The sequence below is a fragment of the Astyanax mexicanus genome, chromosome 8, assembly GCF_023375975.1.
Source record: "Astyanax mexicanus isolate ESR-SI-001 chromosome 8, AstMex3_surface, whole genome shotgun sequence".
NCBI classification, from domain to species: Eukaryota; Metazoa; Chordata; class Actinopteri; order Characiformes; family Acestrorhamphidae; genus Astyanax; species Astyanax mexicanus.
In genome coordinates, this window is record NC_064415.1 from 29,793,401 (window position 1) to 29,812,379 (window position 18,979).

Here is an 18,979-nt window from a genome sequence, read left to right on the forward strand (position 1 = left end):
TTTTTACCTTTAACTATTTATTCAATATTTATTCAGTAAAATTGTTCACATTAATGTTCTCTAACTTTAAACGTCACCCAACTCCAGTACTAATCTTACCCACAATTCAAAACTAAACGTCACCCTTGTCCTAAACCTAGCCCTGATCCTTACAAGAAGTTTGTTTTATAAATGTATAAATTTTTGGTTAATAGCCCCTTGCAGTACCACTGGGGGCCACAGCCTACACACTGAAAACCACTAGAAAACAGCTGGCTGGTGTAATGCAGTGGGAAACAGCATTGGGAGCCCATAGCTGACTGTGGTCCAATTCCCTGATCAGTTAAGCACACCATCAGTAAACAAACAATTTGTATTCCTACCAAACCCATGGTAGCAATGACTTTTAAATTGTTTACGAGTTCTCTAGTTTACTAGCCTCGTTATGACCTCTTATTGTGTTAAATATTGAAAGTTCCCTTAGCTTATGAGAAGCTTATATATTTTACTTACAGTATCTCTTCCATATGTACATAATTTTACAAACACATCTAAACAAAGTGAAATGAATGCCTGCATTGTTGGACCTAACATTCCTGCTCCAACCTATATAACATGTATAAAAATTGAGATTTAAAAACACTATATTGTGCATTTCACATTCATGATATGGTAGAAAATACAAAAACACACATTTCTGGTTGGATTCATTTATTAAGGGCACATCCGCCTCTAGGAAACCAGATCATTTTAATTGATATTTCAGATTAAGAAGTGCTGCTCGTGGCTTTCTTTTTATTTGTCATTTGGCCATCTTTATGTTTCCTTTTCCTTTTCTCAAAATAAAAATATTTTCACATTTTGTATGTACAACCTGCATGTTATATACAAATCTAACCAGTGATACAAACTATTATCACATATACATTACAAAATTATGTACAGAAAACAGTAGATATACATTTTGTACAATGTAGCAATATTTTCAACTGCTTTATCTTCAGTCTCTGGCTCTCTTTTATAAAAACACACACACATATATATATATACACTCAATTCACATCATCAGGTTTTAGCTGACGGTTGATCATGTGCAGAAGCCTCAACTCTGGAGACTGAATCCAGTTTCCAGTTCTGGATTTTGAAATCACTGATGGTTAACTAATCTGATTGGCTAACAAGTGACATACCTACCAGTGAATCCAAAATCCAGGCCTGGATTCATGGCCCGGAGCTAAAGACCTGTGAGGCTGTGTTCAGACGGATTTGTTTCCCAAATCATATCTGTTGAGATAACTGTCTCACTGTTGTTTGTAGATTAAATTTGTGGACATCATAAATGTATCTGCATGGGTTGCTGTGGTATAAATATCAGCAGCAGTAGCTGCTGTTCTTATATCATTCTGGATTTGATGAGGTGAGTTAAAATGAGTGTGCAAAAGACATTTTGAAATCCATTTTGAGCATCCAGACTGAAACACAATTGTACAAATCTGATTGTAAACCACATACTGCATAGGATAAAATGCCAACTATTTGGGTTGGAGGTCTAAACATAGCCTGAGAGTAGCATGTTTAAGGACAGGGCACCAGTTTTATCCAGAAATGACCAATCCAGTGTAGCTATAGCTTTTCATTTCAAACAAGTAGATTTCTCTCTTTTTCTCTCAGTCATTTGCACTTATTACGTAGCTGAAGTACTTTGCGGCTCAGACTGGTTTTCCATGGCTTTACCAAACTCTTGGTGTTGACCAGAAGACGACCTTTTCTGGCATCCTTGTGGCCAGTAACTAGATACTCCAACCCTACAGCAAGAGAGAGGAATACGCAGAACAGTCTAATTACAGCACTGACCAAACAACTATAATTTTATATAGAAATTACGTAAAGGCTTTAGCTGCAAAACACATTTTAATCTATTGTCCTGTCAGCATTTACTAAGTATTTACATAGTGTTAGAAGCTATATAATTGTAAATTATTTGTAAAGGATATAGAGGGTTCTAGAATGAAACTCAATGTATTAACACCATATATATTGGTTGCCATTTATGTGATTTTTAAAGCAATTAACAACTAAATATAAAAAATAAACAATATCCACTAATGCACTAATGCAATGCACTGTGGTTTGATTTAGTGTGTTAGAGTTATTTAGCCTAACTATTCCCAAACCTTTTCTTAAAGAAGCCCATTATTTACAGTTACCATTTACTTCATATAGAACTGTATGGTATGCAATGGCTGGCAGCACAGAAGAAAAGAGAAACTAAGTGTGGTAATATGAAACATCATCCTGTCACTGAGTGTGTTTTATTGTTCTCACCTGGGTACAGTACAGGACAGGTACAGCCCCGCGAGGTCCAGGATTCAGGATAGAGTGTGAGAATACCTCCTATGGTCCTGAGGGGGGAGCTGCTCCACAGCACCTTCAGTACCTTCACATCCACCTCCGCATGAGAGCCTTTATCATGTGCTGCTAACACTCTCACCTTTACGGCTGAAAACACACACACAGAAGATTCTGGTGAAAACTTAAACAAATATAGTTATTTTAAGGAAATCTCAAATCCACTTAATCAGTGTCTAAAGTAAGTTTCTTAGCAAAAAAAAAAACAGACATAATTCTGTTTTTAACATTTTAAGTGATACATATGCATTTCTACACAACCCCAAATGAGAAAAGTTGGGACAAATTTTGCATATTTGTGAGTAACACAATCTCAATTCTTTGTATGTCATGTACATATGCAGTTTTGACAAGAAAGCTAATTGACTTGGCATAACTTGAAAAAGCAAATAAAAACACAGCATTATTTTTATTTCACTGCAGTATAAACCCTAATCTGGTGCACAGAAGAAATGTAGGGCTAGTAATAAGTTTTAAAAAATTTAGGATTTTAAACAGATAATACCAAAAGGCGATTGTAATCATGACTGGGTACAAAATCTGTATCCATAAAAGGCTAAGTCTGTTTTGAGCAAATCATTTTTGTAAAGTATGGATACTGTAAGTTCCAAGCCAAAGACTGTTCTCAGCAAGTCAATGTAAAACCACATGCTGCACACATTACACAGACATGGCTACATAAGAAGAGGGTAAAGGTATCTTTCATCCTGAACATACAGCTGTGGAAAAAAATAAGAGACCACTTATATATGATATTTTTTCTTAATTTTACCAAAATGAAAACCTCTGGAGTATAATCAAGTGGAAGATGGATGATCACAAGCCATCAATTAAAGCTGAACTGCTTGAATTTTTGCACCAGGAGTTGCATAAAATTATACAAAAGCAGTGTGTAAGACTGGTGGAGGAGAACGCACTAAGATGCATGAAAACTGTGATTAAAAACCAGGGTTATTCTACCAAATATTGATTTCTGAACTCTTAAAACTTTAGAAATATGAACTTGTTTTCTTTGTATTATTTGAGGTTTGAAAGCTCTGCATCTTTTTTTGTTATTTCAGTCATTTCGCATTTTCTGCAAATAAATGCTCTAAATGCCAATATTTTTATTTGGAATTAGGGGGAAATGTTGTCTGTAGTTTATAGAATAAAACAACAGTGTTCATTTGACATATACCTATACATAGCAAAATCGGAGAAACTGATTCAGAAACTGGTCTCTTATTTTTTTCCAGAGCTGTATGTGAAACATATGTGATAATGATGATCATGTCCTGTTGCACACCAAAAGAGAAGTCTACTTGACACTACACTAAACTACAGCTTGATTTAAATTATGGGATCAGTTTGCATGATTCCATTTGGTGAGGTTTAATCAATTTCAATCAATTTTACGTTAGCAAGATCAGCCAAGACAAAACAACTCCTTTAAACATTTAAATAAAGCCATTATGTTCCTTCCTGTGTAATTGCATAATCCTCTGTTAGTCACACCGGGTCATGCTTATATGGTGATTATTCACTAGAACACAATCACATGTTTGAAATGTCCTCATGCCTGCCTGAACAGGGACAAGGCCATGGAGACCAGGAATCAGATCGCATCATTCAGTGGCAGAGGGTTTGACCGTAGAATGATGCCATTATAACGATAAGTGCAGGAGTGTGTCTGTGTGTTCGTGTTGTAGTGAGTCACAGCCTGGGGGAAAAAGTTCTGGTACTAACCGTAAGTATACTTTCTACTGCAGAAGAGTTTGCTGTTTCCAAGGGACTGCTGTTTACACACACATTTCTCTGCAGGGAAGATCAAAAACAACAATTATCATTTTTACTGTCATTCATGTCTTGGATAGTCGTTGTCAAGACAATCTGATAACATGATTTGACATTTAAGTGGAACATTTCCTATCCAAACAAATCAGACTGCAGGGAAATAAGATACGTTACTTACCTGGAACAGTAAGGGCTGAAAACAGTTCTTCCACTCGAAACAAAGTGTTGTTCTGATCAACATCTGACCTGCAGATACACACACACATCCATGTGTTAAATCTGCATTAATTGGGGCTAATCCACATCACAACAAAAATAAAAGCTGACATAAAGGTACATAGCAGTGCTGTCACTATGATCTGAGGAATCATTCGCTCGGGATAGCACAATTGGAATTGCTCTCTCTGCGTGAGTTGATGGCACCCTCTCCTCACATCACTCCTATTGTGATGGTCAGCACAGGCATCTGTTAGCTGATGTTTCAGAGCTGGGTTGCTGCACTTTTCTCTGTTCTTACGGAATTAGCTGTGAAAAATTACGAAATGTTTTCAGGATACCGGGGGAGAATACTTCCCTTAGAGATTCCCCTCTTGCAGTGTCAAGGTGTATAAATCTTTTAGCATGTAGATTTATATCATAATAATGAAAACAAACCCAGCCTCTCACATACTCCATATTTGTAATAGAAGTTTTGCATCTTAATCTGGAAAATCTCAGATTTACAATATCTCACAAAAAAGACTTTTGTTGTAGGCGGTTAATACATTTGGGAGCACAGCAAATCAAAGATGGCAATCCTTTACTGACCAGGTACAGTTATTCCAGGATACCTGGGTACAAAATCTATGATTTACGTAGTGATTCAGATCAGCCACAATGATTTAACTTAGCTTTGTATCTTTGTTGATTCTCTTTATGGATTTTCTTTATTTACATATTTAGTTAGTTAGCTTTATTCATTTGGTTAATAATACTGTGCACATTCCACCTGCCTGCACACATCAACTCTCATTTTTAACAATTTCCCTCATTCAGATCTGCAGTATATGTAGTGCTTATTTTATTAAAAGTAATGAAATGATATTTAATTTTATTTATATTACTTCAGTCATGTGTAATAGAGAAAACATCCTCTTTTTTATTCTGCATGCAATCTGCACTAAGTAACTTTGATAAAGTAGGTAGGGTAATGCTCTCATTAACTGTGACTCAAGTCACATTTGTGTAAACCCCTTTAATATTACACTATCACCTCAATCTACATACTTCCTTTACTTGATTCTGTATCTTTTAGCTTGCCCAGTAATGCACGTGTAAAGTGTGTCCTTTAGAGGTGGCTTAATGCATGAATTACACTTCCCACGTGTATTGTGAGCCTAGAAGTAAGAAGCAATGATTTTTACACAATGTTAAAAGCTTTAATTACTAGTGGTCCTAAGTTTTTTGAGTTATTCACATACAACAAACGCATACAATCACTCACCCAGTCATGCAGTCCCCAGTGTAGGGATCACAGTCACCTGCGCAGTGGCAGGGTCTGCAGCCATAGTCGCCGAAACCCCAGTATCCAGGCATGCACTGGTCACAATGTGGACTGGCTACACCCGGCTTACAGGTACAGTCACCATTACTGGAATCACAGTTCACTGAGCCAAGTGGATGGCATGTACAAGCTGCAATAAAAAGAGATAGAAAATATGCACATAAAGTACTGTACAAAAGGGATCCATTAAAATTGTAATTAAAAATCTCCTTATTTGGTCAGTAAGTGCTTACTTACTGTATTAATCACTATAATTATAATAAATACAAAACACATATAAAAAATAAATTTCTAATCTTCTCCCATTTTTCCCTCAATTTAGCTAGGCCAACTGTCCAACCCATTTAGCTGATACTCAGCTGTATATCTCCTATAACTAGTGATGCCACAACACAAGGAGGGTGAAGACTAGCACACGCCTCCTCCGACACATGTGAAGCCACCACCTCTTTTCAAACAGCTGCTAATGCAGCATTGGCGAGTAGCATCACAGCATGCTGGGAGGAAAGCGCAGCGACTCGGTTCCGATACATCAGCTCACAGACATCTTGTGCTGATCGCCTCTCCCTGGGAATGATGAGGGGAAAGAGCGCCATCTACCCACCCAGAGAGAACAAGGCCAATTGTGCTCTCTCAGGACTCCTGCAACTACTGTCTTTAAAAATCCTGTTTACTGTATTTATGTTTACTTGCAACTGATCTGTTGTGGTATTGTAAACAATCCTTATTGTTGAGAATAATGGTTATAATATCATATACACTCAATATAAAAAAACAACTTCAGACATAAGGAATCAACTGACAGGGTGGTATCAGAATAACTAGTCCCTCGTTTGTCCTAGTGGAGATAACCAATGAATCTGTGTGTTGGGGCACCAAGGACTGATCAAGATAAACCGTTCACCAAAAGGGCCCAACATTACGTTAATAAGGTCCTGCAACAAGTGGCTCAACCTTTTCTGAAAACACACTCCAGTGCACAATTCCAGCAGGACAATGCCCAAATACTGCTGATAAAGTATCTCATGAGCTCTACATATATATTGACAGTTTGTTGCTAAATCAATTGAATCAAAACAAGACTTCATCCAATGTTCCATCCTGGGAGGCTTCATAGCCCTCTATCCCACGCTTGATATTAGGCATGGTGCCAATAGGTTTGTGATTATCTTTCTCAGAAGGATTATTCTATAGACACAATACTTCTGTACTACAACCATTCTAGACCATGATGTTCTTTCAAAAAAATTATGGGATTTTTTTACATTTCCCCTAAAAGAAACTGGCAGCTAATAAGTGTAATATGATAATTCGTCAGATCATTCGTTTGTGTCAGCTGTTTGGCAGACGATCACCAACGCATGAGTCAACTTCAGGCCAAAATCTGACAATGTTACTAAGATGAAAGAAGGCAATCTTAGGGTATTATTTACAATGTGTGATTCAAGCTTGATTCAAAACCTAGGACAGAGTCCAGCATTACAGCTAAGTTCGTCATCTCATTTTCATCTGTACAAAGTTGATGCATTTTTTGGGATGACTTGCTTCAACAGCCTGTGGTATATGTCCATTTGCCATTTCGCCTCAACACATCCTATTCTCTCTCTCTCACACACACACACACACACACACACACTCTCACACACACACACACACAGAACAAGTGTCTTTAAAACTAAGATAAAGAAAATAAGATAAAAGTATCAGTATCTGGATTTCAAAAATGAAAGATTAGATTGAGGCTGATTCAAAATGTTAAACTCAAAATTGACATTGCCTATTCCAAGCCTGTTTTGTTACAATATTAAATCAATAAAACTGTATTATTAAATATTAAAAAAATATATTGACATAATAAAAAAAAATCACAGACACACCCGCACGGAGAACTAGGAGATCCGGCACGGTGCAATGCGTTGAAGAAAAGTGCTAATGGACACGTACCGTTAGTGCTGCTGACTAACACCTATGCAATGCATCATTAACAAGCTACCTGAATGATTGTAGCATAGTGGGTAACATTTCTGGTGTTCTATTTCCTGTCAGGGCTGGCCCACTACTGATATACAAGAATAGAACTCCTAATACTACATTCACCACCCTCTTTAACTCAATAAAGTGTAAATTGCTGTAGATTATATGTAAAGTGTATAAATTCTGGAAACAATCTAAAATTCATTGTCTCTTAAATGTCTGCAAGTTATTCAGAATAGAAGGCAGAAAAGCAGCACCATACAATTAAACTCAAAACATTTTTTGTTATTTGGGATGAGGTTCAGGCATTAAAATATAGCATTTCTATTGTGAACACCGTCTAAAAAAATTCAGAGTGTACAATGTTCCATTATTGCTATTGAACATTCAGGTGGTTTGGCAAATTTAAAGTCTGCCAGACCCATAATCACATATGATATAAAAGATGCCACTTTATTTGTGAACTGACTCTGGAATGATAAATTATATTTTGGAAATTTCCAGAAACACAGCTCTGGGAAAAAAAATAAAAACCCTTCAGTTTCTAAATCAGTTTATCTGATTTTGTTATTTATAGGTAGATTTTTAAGTAAAATGAACATTGTTGTTTTATTCTATGAACTACGGACAACATTTCTCCCAAATACAAATATTTTTAGAGCACTTATTTGCAAAAAAAGAGAAATGTCTGAAATAACAAAAAAGTTGCAGAGCTTTCAGACCTCAGATAATTAAAAGAAAACAAGAGTTTTAAGAGTTTTAAGACTTTTAAGTTTTAAGAGTTCAGAAACCAACATTTGGTGGAATAACCCTGTTTTTTAATGCATCTTGGCATGTTCTCCTCCACCAGTCTTACACACTGCTTTTGGATTACTCTATGCCACTGCAGGTACAAAAGGTCCTAGGTCAGCTTGGTTTGACCTTCCTCTTGATTATATTCCAGAGGTTTTCAATTTGGTAAAATCAAAGAAGCTTATAATTTTTATTTTTTTATTTTTTTCCAGGGCTGTATATGACCTTAAAGGTAGATCAATCTAGGCTCTGAAATACATTATCTGACTTTAATAGCACAAATGTTGCTCACTACCAGCAGAATTCACCAGCAGCACCAAAATTATTACAAAAACATTCACACAGGCAAGATCATGAATGTGGGTAAGAGAGGTCTCCATGTACATAAACACACTGCGGAAAAAACATTTTCAAAGCTGTCCAGATGAGATTGATGCGCTGGCTATGAAGTAAGGTATTGTGTCAATGAGTAGTGTGTCAATGTACGTGATGATTAATCTGTCTGCTATCCCTCCACACACACACATCCATTCGCAGCCAAAGGCCCATCAGTACTCTTGTTATTCTGCGTGTCTCAGCTCGTTATAAGAGCTATCAGCATTCCGAGCTGGAATAGTGCTCCTTGCCAAACAGCCCTGCGTGTGTGTGTGCGCTAATATATTTGCAAAAAGGTAGAGTTCCTGAACTTTGACATCATACTGGCCAAACTCCATAAATAAATATTTAAACATTCAGACACACACGCGCACACACACACAGTCAGCACTGAATGGGTGTCAGAAACAAAAAAGGAGATCAGAAAAGGAAGCAGAGAAAAAAAAAGACAGATTTCCCTTTAAACCATTTAAGCAGCTTTTCAAAAGGAGAGATTAACAGCTTCCAGCAACTCCACGACACACATACACACACACATACATACACATATACACACACAACATTTACCCACTACACTTTCGCAAGAATTCCAACACAACCATAATGCCTTATTGCTATAAAATTAATTAAGTTCTAAATATGTAAGTGTGTGTGTGTCTTACGTGTGCAGGAGTCCGCAGCGGTCAGTGGTCTGTGAGGATGTCTGTAGAAGCCTTTCTGGCATTGTTGGCAGTGTTGCCCCTCCGTGTTGTGAATGCAGTGACACACCCCCCCACTGCGCTGACCAGAGCGTAGCCACACACTCACGTCAAAGTGACAGCTCTCTGCATGCTCGTTACACTTACACTCTGGACACATACACACACACACACACACAGTATTTACATACACAAATACACACAAGTACAGTATATAGTAGCTAGTTCTAACGAGGAAATAAATGTTGCACTCTTCTAAAAAACAAATCAATTGGCATAATGACTGATTAAGGCACTCTACGTGAGAAAAAAAGAAAGATGTAGTTAAAGAAAATGAAGAGAGCTAAAGAAAAAGAAAGAAAAGAAAAGAAAAGAAAAAGAGAATAAACGATTCAATGATAGGATAACACTTTACTGTAAGGGTCACAGTTAACAGACAGAAAAAAAAATAGTTAGTTAATAGTTAAGTAATATTTCAATGGTAAACTAAAAATGAACACTAATTAAGACATTATTAAACATGACTGAATTTGAATGCATATGACTAGTCATAACTGGCATATAATTTTTATCTAGTATTAATTAATAATTAGTTATTAATTAGGAAAATCTGTCCCTATGACTATTGTCATTACTGTCACAGTTTTTATCTAGTATTAATTAATAATTAGTTATTATTTAGGAAAAATCTGTCCCTATGACTATTGTCATAACTGTCATATAGTTTTTAATCTAGTATTAATGAATAATTAGTTATTAATTAGGGACAATCTGTCGTAAGTACTGGTAATTAATGTACCCTTATTGTAATGAAGAAACAGATAAATGTAAGACACAAAGAGAAAACTGAAAAAAAAACTGAAAGTGCAACAGAACAATAAAGAACGATGATAATAATAAAGTTTTAAAAAAAGTTAAATTTGATTCAAGGTTCAACAGAAAAAGAAAGAAACAGAGATGTCAAAAATGATGAAAGGATGAACTAAAAAATGAATGAGGAAAAACAAAGAAACTGAAAAGAATGAGCAAGTCATAAGTGGACAAAACTAAAAGAGTGAAAAAGAGAAATAAAGACAAAAATGTATAAAGAAAAGAAAGCGAAAGAATGAAAAAGATAAATTAAAACATAATGCTAAATATATAAGAAAGAACGAAAAAAAGAAAGAAAGAAAAAAACGAAAGAGAGAGCAGTATGATATTTAAATAAATTAAGAATCTCACTAGCACACTGGTGAGCGTCTCCAGTTAGGCTGTTGGCTGGTTTCCAGGGTCGGTCATTATACAGATGATCACATCTCTCACAGTGGTCTCCTCTCGTGTGATGTCGACACACACACTTGCCGTGCACCTGAGATACAGACAATACAATCAAACGTTCCATCATATCTGAAAACAGCCGTCAGTGTGTTGTTGAGTAAAGGGCATTATTTAATCTGTACATTCAGCATCCAGCTATTTACCAAAATAAATTAACCCTTACCTAAAGATTCACTGTGTTAGTTACTGATTAAAGATGATCTGACTGTTATTTAAGGCAAGAGATCACTTACTTTTTCTAGCCTGCACTGAGGATGTTTACTAAACGTGCACAATAAAAGACATAAACAGTGTAACTAAAGTAAAAAAAATATTGAGATGATGTCCATGTATTGTACAACAGGTCAGTGTTGTAATTACGGAGACAGGCCTAATTATAGACAATCATTCTCAAATAAAAGTGTAACTCTGCCTCTATGATCGGAAGTTTGTTGGTTTGAATCCTGTTCATGCAGCTTGCAATCGGCTACTGGAGCTCTGAGAGAGTACAATTGGCCTTGCTCTCTCTGGGTGGGTAGATGGTGCTCTCTCCCCACATTACTCCAAAGGGTGATGTTGATCAGCACAAGGCGTCTGTGAGCTGATGTATTGGAACCGAGTCGCTGCGCTTTCCTCTGAGTGTGTTGTGATGCTGCTCTGCAATGCTGCATCAGCAGCAGTTTAAAAAGAGGCATTGGCTGAGTTTAAATGTACCGGAGGAGGAATGTGCTAGTCTTCACCCTCCTGGTGTTGGGGCATCACTAGTGATAGGGGGAGTCCTAATGAGTGGGTTGGGTAATTAGTCATGTAAATAAAAAAAAAATTAAATAAGATTTTAAAAAGTGTAACTTAGACTAATCAGATTGAAAATAATATTGAGACTTGTGATTGGAGTGAGAAATGGCCATATATGGTTTTATACACCTATTTACCCTAGAGGGCTGCTATTGTATTACTTTATTGATTTACTCAAAGCAACAGTTTACACAAAAGCAACACAACACTTTATAGCACTAGTTTTACCAGATGTACTGTTATTAAAATGTCATTATCTTATCAGTGTGGTAAGCCAGCTGAATAGATGGTAAAGCCAGTCAGCTTGGGTTAGCTTTAAGCCTAGCACAGATATCCACTCACTTCCCTTTCTGCTGTGTTGCTGACTTAGCAGAGTATGGTGGTTATGTGCTGCTCCCCAATGTTAATGCAGCACAATAATGAAACAGACTTTCCATGCAGTGGCCATTGAATTTTCTTTCTTAGCTAGCTAACATTGCTAGCAGGGCTTACACTAGTGGGCTGGGTGTATAATTTAGGTGTCAAAAATAAAACAAGCTAAATTTGTTATGTATCAGTTGTGGAGTTTTGTAATTGGCTCATGTTACATCTCTTTTACATCTCAGAATTTTCTTCTCAATGAAGGGACAACCATGCTTGAGGTTTACTGAACTCTCATTATTTAACCAAGACAAGTTAATTACAGTTTTCCTTCCTAGGGCCCCTTTAATCATGTCCAGCAAATTAGCCCTAGGTCTTCAGACAGTAAGAAGTGTTCTTGAATTTTTGCCACAGTATTGTTTGGTATTGAGTATCTTAATACAACACTCAGTATATTGTTATTGAATAATCAAACTCCTGGTATTGTGACAACCCCTGTGGCAGCGTAACATCTTCATAATCATCATCATTATGATTATATAGATGAAAATAATAAACACACACACACACACGCATAGCACATTCCTTGCTAATCCAAACATTCCTACGGAGGCTGTGCGTGTGTGTGTGTGTTGATATGTGTCTGTGGGTGTAAGGGTGTGTGTATGTGAGTGAAAGTGCAGAAGGACAGACTGTGTATTCATCCTTATCTGGATGTCTATGATGTAGGAGTGTGTGCTCATATAAGTGCGTGCCCGTGTGTTTGTGTTTTGTCTGGACTTTCATTACAAATGGTCTGACCCTTCCTGTGTACACTGCTTGCATGTTTGTGCATGTGTGTGTGTGTGTGTGTGTTTGTGTGTGTATGTGTGTCACTAATTGCCATTACTGTCTGATTACAGGGGGCAAACAACAGGAGGGTGGGATTAGGGGAAAGTGGCGTGCAATTAGGCTCTTTCTGTTCTCTCTGCACTTTTTCCTCTGCGCCCGCGACCCCGACGTGCCTCCCTCCTTGCTGCCTTCATGTTTGCCTTTCCTATCTGCCATGTAATCTCGGCCCTGCTATCAAGAGTCTGGGTTTACAGTAATGTCACCACAGAGGGGGGCATGCTGCATAACAAACTGCTTACACTGCTTCTGTAATCCACAGAGTCAAACAGGAGGAGGGGGAAGAGAGGGGAAGGCAGAAAAGGACAGGGAGTGCAAGAGAAACACCCAAGTGGAGGCAAACAACACAAAACATCAGAATGCAGTCTTTCAGAACAGTGAACACACTTTCTCATTAAATATGGGTTAGTCATTCATGAGCAAACACACACAATTCGCTAACACAGCACTAACATTTATTTAGCACTGCAAGTCTACTAGCTGTTTCCTGCAGTAAGCTAACCTGCCAGGTTGGAGGTGAAGTAAGTGTCTTTAAATGATCACACTCCATCATATCCAGTGCTTATCTCATGTCCAGCCAGTGGCCTGAAAGCACCCGACCCGAAATTCAGGTCAAGGTACGCTACACTGTGCCAAACAGCCATTCTGGGCCTTCTTGCACAGAGAAGGAATTTGATACCTGCCAGTGATGAAGTGATAAGACTTTGTACACTGTGTGCATTTGGAGCCCTCACCACGTGGTGGGCGCGATGCCGTGTGGGCTGGTAGCCGTTGGCAGGCACGCACTGATCAGAATGGCCATGGCACAGGCAGGCCCCCTTCAGGATCAGGTCGTAGATGCCATAGGGTGCTGTGGGGAGGTTGGCACTGCCCTCTTTCAGCTGGCACGGGCACTTCTGTGGCTGCAGGAGGCGGACTCGCAGGTTGGTAAGACCCAGTTGGGCACGGGCTTCAATGCCGTAGGGTTCTAACTTCTCCCAAGATAAGAGAGCACGGTAAATGACCTACAGATTCATAAAAAATAGACACATTAGTAATAGTAGTAATAGTAATTAAGTTGTCATCATAATTACATTGTAGTCATATCAGCTAATCCATAGATCAGCCATATATCATCACTAAAAACTCTTGGTTTTAATGTACACCCACTGAATAAAGCACTCTATTAATTTATTAGGAACTCTATACTAGTACTGAATAGAGTTATCCTTTTTTTAATACTTGATTCTTAATGAGAAAATTTTTCAGTCTATTTTTCAGGTGCTTGTTCAAGCTGTGAATCTTTCATTCTACCGCATCCCAAAGACACACTATTAGATTCAGCTACGTTAGACATACAAATGGAGTGCAGTGCAGTGAGCACACATACCTGGCGTGGTGGGTAGCCATCGATGGGTACATAAATGCTCTCAGATTCTGATTCTACCATTCTGTATTTCTCATCAGACCAGACAACATTTTTTAGTCTTCAACTATCCACTTCTGGTGATCTTGTACCATTGCAGTCTCAACTTTCTGTTCTTGGCTGACAAAAGTGGTCTTCTACTGTCGTTGCCAATCTACACCAAGGTTGGTTGTGTTCTGCACTCTGAGATGCTTTTTTCTCTCAACTCAACTGTACAGAGTGTTTTTATGGTTTACTGTAGCCTTTCTGTCAGCTCCAACCAGTCTGGTCTTTCCACTGACCTCTCACATCAACAAAGCATTTCTAGCTGCAGAACCGAGATGTTTTTTCTTTATTAAAAAATCTGAGTAAATTCAATTAAATAAGAGAATGCTGTGCTAAAAATCCCAGTTGATCAGCAGATTTATAAATATCCAAACCACCCTGTCTGGCCCAGAGAGAGCCAAGATTGGCTGATTAGATAAATACATGTTTCTCATGAATTGCACATAGTGTAGATAGAGTGTATGTTTTAAGAAACTATTTATTGGTATAAGACTATACACTATACACTATGTGGGGGCTCTTTACTCTACTTTATTTTTCTTCAAATAAACAATGTAAGCAACTGACACTGCTCTAAACAAACTCTTATTATACCAGTTCACATGTTTATTTTAACTTAATTGTACCTCTCCACCACTGCACGGCCGTGCTGATGAGTACTTCTCTGTGCATCCATGGCCGTCCTCAATCCCAAACTGTCCACTGCAGTTTTGGGCGTACAGGCGCAGTGTGCTCCACGTCTTACCAAAATCCTGTGAACGTTCCAGTGACATGGCGGCCGGCCGGGGCGAGCGAAAGATTATGATCAGGTGAGTGAAGTAAAACTCCACCTCAAGATCTAGCTGCAGAATCTCTGTGGCAACACCTTGGGCAGACTGCCACCAGGTGGGCGGGCGTCTGAAGGGCGAGTCTGTCATCGCACTGGGCGGGTGAGTCTGTTCAGTCACTGCGGGGTCACACACCCCACACCGGGGCACACAGCTCCCTTCATCGTAGTTACAGAAGTGCTCGGCTGAAGTGGAGCCACAGTGGGTGTTGGCGCGCAGGTGCCTCCCCACAGCCAGGTTACCCATGCGAGGATTACACACTCGATTCTCACAGCCTAATACACACATACAAACACATTATAGCGCACACATGAATAACATTTTTTGTCCTGTACATTTTACTTAACAAACTCACTCAGACTGAGGACAAGCTTGTTTGAATGTGCATGAGCTCAGTCAGTTATGTTAAAGAGAAAAAAAGTTGATTACAATGATATGATGATGAGCATCATATCCATGATATCCATTATGCCCAATTAAAGACTAGCGGTGGGATGTGAGTTGGTTAAGCTTGAATACAAAGATCACTACTTATTATTTATTACTTACTATTTGGTATGATGGTAATGCTGGGTGATATCAACATCACAATTAATTGAAATTATTATGGACAGTATTGACTAATTAATAATTTTATTGGGTATTAACATAAAATATAAGTAATATTAATGATTACAATAACCCCTATAGGCAAGATTTCGTCACTAAATGATTATTTTTGATTCTGAATAATTTTCGATTTATTAAACCCAAGAATGATGTGGAAAATATATGAGGCAAACAGACATTATAATAAATTATTAAAATAAGGTTATATTGACAATGTTTTGCTCATATTTGAGAGTAAGCATAAACATTTACTCTTTAACACAATTGCCTTAACAGGAATGTCTCCCCAAGGAAGCAATGTTAAGAATGTGCCTGAGTAGGCAGCTCTAACTCCTTGAGCTTATGTTAGTTAGGTTCAGAAACCCTAATAATATATTTCTCTGACAAACTGACATGTTTCCATATCATATATCATATTCACTTAGGAGAATATACCTCATGTAGAAAATAATGAGCTTCATTATCTAACATGTTAGTCTGTAATCTCTGAAAGGGGTGTATCTCATCAAAGACAAAAGCCCACTGATTTTTCTTCACCATTATCTTTTAACTATCATTTTAACCCAATTTCTAAGCCAGTTATAGTTTAGTTTTTAGTTCTGACAGTGCTGAGAGGCAAAGGCTAGAATGCGCTTCTTCAAAGTCATATAATACCAGCCATCAGCATCTTTTGAAACTGCCACTAACACAGCTAAACATGCTTGGAGGAGCACCCTAAGTTGGGGTATATCAGCTAGCAGATAGCCGTGCTGGTTAGCATCACTTTGATTGACAAGAGAGAGTGGTACTTACTGCTATGGCTAGCTTTAGCATCACTGGAGATCAAATAATTAGTGTTAGATACTTATGGTGTCCCTGGGATACCATAGGTTAACAGTTGGTATACAAATTTTTGTAAAAAAAAAAAAAAAAAGTCAACTTTGTCATTTCTGCAAGTCAGTGACTGCTGTAAATAAAGTATACTGAAATATCAGACATGTTTAAAAAAAGTACGAAAAATATTGAGCATAATATATTAGGGCTGGGAAGTTAATCTAAATTAATTTGATTAATCAAATTACTGTTTTAATCACTTTAGATGGTACTGTGTGTTTACAAATTAAGAAACTATAGTTGTGGGGGGCGTTGATTAGTCCAGTTGTCTAAAGCGCTGCCATTATGATCAGGAGATCGCTGGTTTGAATCCCAGTAATGCAGCTTGCCATCAGCTGCCAGAGCCCTGAGAGTGCACAGTTGGCACTGCTCTCTCTGGGAGGGTAGATAGCACTCCTTTCCCTTATCACTCCTAGGGTGATATCGATCAGTAAGCTGATGTATCAGAACCGAGATGCTGCGTTTTCTTGTGATGCTACTCTGCAATAAATATACAAAAAACTACACAGGAGTCCCTGGGTGCATCCTCAGTATCTAGGACCTGACATTAAACTGCAGTGTATGTTAGATGAAGGACGCTTCAAATGTGTTTATAGAGTTTAGGATGATATAAATACAAAGTTAATAAATTTTCCTTCAGTAAATCTTTTTCTGTGTGTCTAATTAAACAGCTACTACACTATACTGAATACCTGTAAATTAGTATCACCATAATTACACAGTGATGTAGTATACAGTACACACTGCTTACATATTATGATTATACCTATAACTAATCTCAGCAGAAACGCTATGTTCTGCATGTGTGAGTGTATGTGTGTGTGTTTTACAGTGTCATGGTGTTTTTTGTTCACACCTGCTGCTCTACACAGAAACACTGACCTGAACGCACCAGCTGCGGACCCCCACACACCAGCATGAAAAACACAGTCCATCGCTCCATCATTTCCTCCCCAGGCTCTCCAGCCTAAACTTCTCCTTATCTGTAACTTATCCCTCCGAAACCGCGCGAGCTCTGCTGTCCAAAACAAGCGCCAGGTTCCTCCAGAGCTGCGCCAGAGCTGCTCTGTCACGCGGCAAGTAGAAGCACGACCTCCTGCGCGTGGGGCGGCCAGGTGCAGCTCACTGCCTCTCCCAGCCCTGACGAACACGCGCCGCTCACCTGCCGAGCTCCAGCAGCCATTTGGCCATTTGCTTACGGTCCCACTCTCGCTTTCAGTCTCGCATTATTTCCGCCTCTCTCTCTCTCTCTCTCTCTCTCTCTCTCTCTCTCTCTCTCTCTCTCTCTCTCTTCCTCTCTTTCTCTTTAGCCCTCCTCTACTCTTTCTCTCTCTCTCTTTCTCTCTCTTTAGCTCTCTCTCTACCTCTCTCTCCCTGTCCTCAGACCTCTCTCTCTTTATGTCTCTCTATTTCTCCCTCTTTTTCTCTCTCACTTTAGCTCTCTCTCTCTCTGTCTCTTTCTCTCTTTCTTTCTTTCTTTCTTTCTTTCTTTCTTTCTTTCTTTCTTTCTCTCTCTCAGACACGCGCGCCTCCACGCTCCCGCTGAAATCTCTAGAAGAGTTTGTGTGACTGACAGGTCCGGGAACTTAAGCCCCGCCCCCTGCACGCAGTGTTTTTTTTACAGTCTGTGTTCTGTGTTAAAGGGGCCCATATCATACATTTGCTTGTGTACAACCACCCATATAGTTTGCCACCCAATTAGTTTGCTTGTGCTTTTTGGCGCGCAACCAGGGGGAACACCTTAGCAACTTCCTAGCAACACATTATCAACCACCTATCGAGCAATTAGCAACACTTTAGCATACACTTCGAATAACATGGTGTTGCACCTTTCTAACAACACCTTAGTAACCACCTCAGATATGATCGCCCGTCTATCAACCACTTAAGCGATACTTTAGCAACCACCTGAAATACCTTAGCCGCCGCCTAGTAATACCTTGCAAACTATCTCAGATATTATACCAACAACCCAGCAACCACTTATCAACACCAAAGGAACCTCCTTAAATACCTTAGCCACTGCCTTGTAATATCTTACAAACTATCTCAGATGGATACTAACAACCCAGCAACACCATAGTTTCCATAGCAGCCACCTAAAAACAAACAGTTGAATTAACTTGGTGTTGCAACTGCCTAACAACAACTTAGTTACTACCTCAGATATGATCGCCTGGCTTTCAACCACTTAGCAACACTTTCGCAACCACCTGAAATGCCTTGGCCACTGCCAAGTAATACCTTACAAACTATCTCAGATACGATACCAAAAACCCAGCAACCTCTTAGCAACCTCCTGGGTTACCACAGCAACCATCTAACAACATCTTATTTA

General features: G+C 38.6%; 1 protein-coding gene across 1 annotated transcript; it reads right to left on the bottom strand.

The window, feature by feature from the left end:
- Positions 1–673: 673 nt before the first annotated feature.
- ntn4 (netrin 4) lies at positions 674–18,144 on the bottom strand. The gene is made up of 10 exons (XM_007255750.4): positions 17,524–18,144; positions 14,959–15,434; positions 13,617–13,886; positions 10,765–10,891; positions 9,508–9,693; positions 5,645–5,834; positions 4,340–4,407; positions 4,114–4,182; positions 2,305–2,478; positions 674–1,784 (listed from the first exon to the last, which is right to left on the bottom strand). Exons 1-10 carry the CDS (start codon positions 17,585–17,587, stop codon positions 1,651–1,653), a joined length of 1,758 nt encoding a protein of 585 aa, XP_007255812.2. The 5' UTR covers positions 17,588–18,144; the 3' UTR covers positions 674–1,650.
- Between the last annotated feature and the right edge of the window lie 835 nt (positions 18,145–18,979).

What these genes read in the sequence shown, in the direction of transcription:
- ntn4 (XM_007255750.4), bottom strand. Translation starts at nt 17,587, where the DNA reads ATGATGGAGCGATGGACTGTGTTTTTCATGCTGGTGTGTGGGGGTCCG. An exon ending in AGACGCTCACCAGTGTGCTA is followed by an intron (nt 9,694 to 10,764) that starts GTGAGATTCTTA and finishes GTATGTGTCCAG; the next exon opens with AGTGTAAGTGTAACGAGCAT. An exon ending in ACTGGGGACTGCATGACTGG is followed by an intron (nt 4,408 to 5,644) that starts GTGAGTGATTGT and finishes GTGTATCTGCAG; the next exon opens with GTCAGATGTTGATCAGAACA.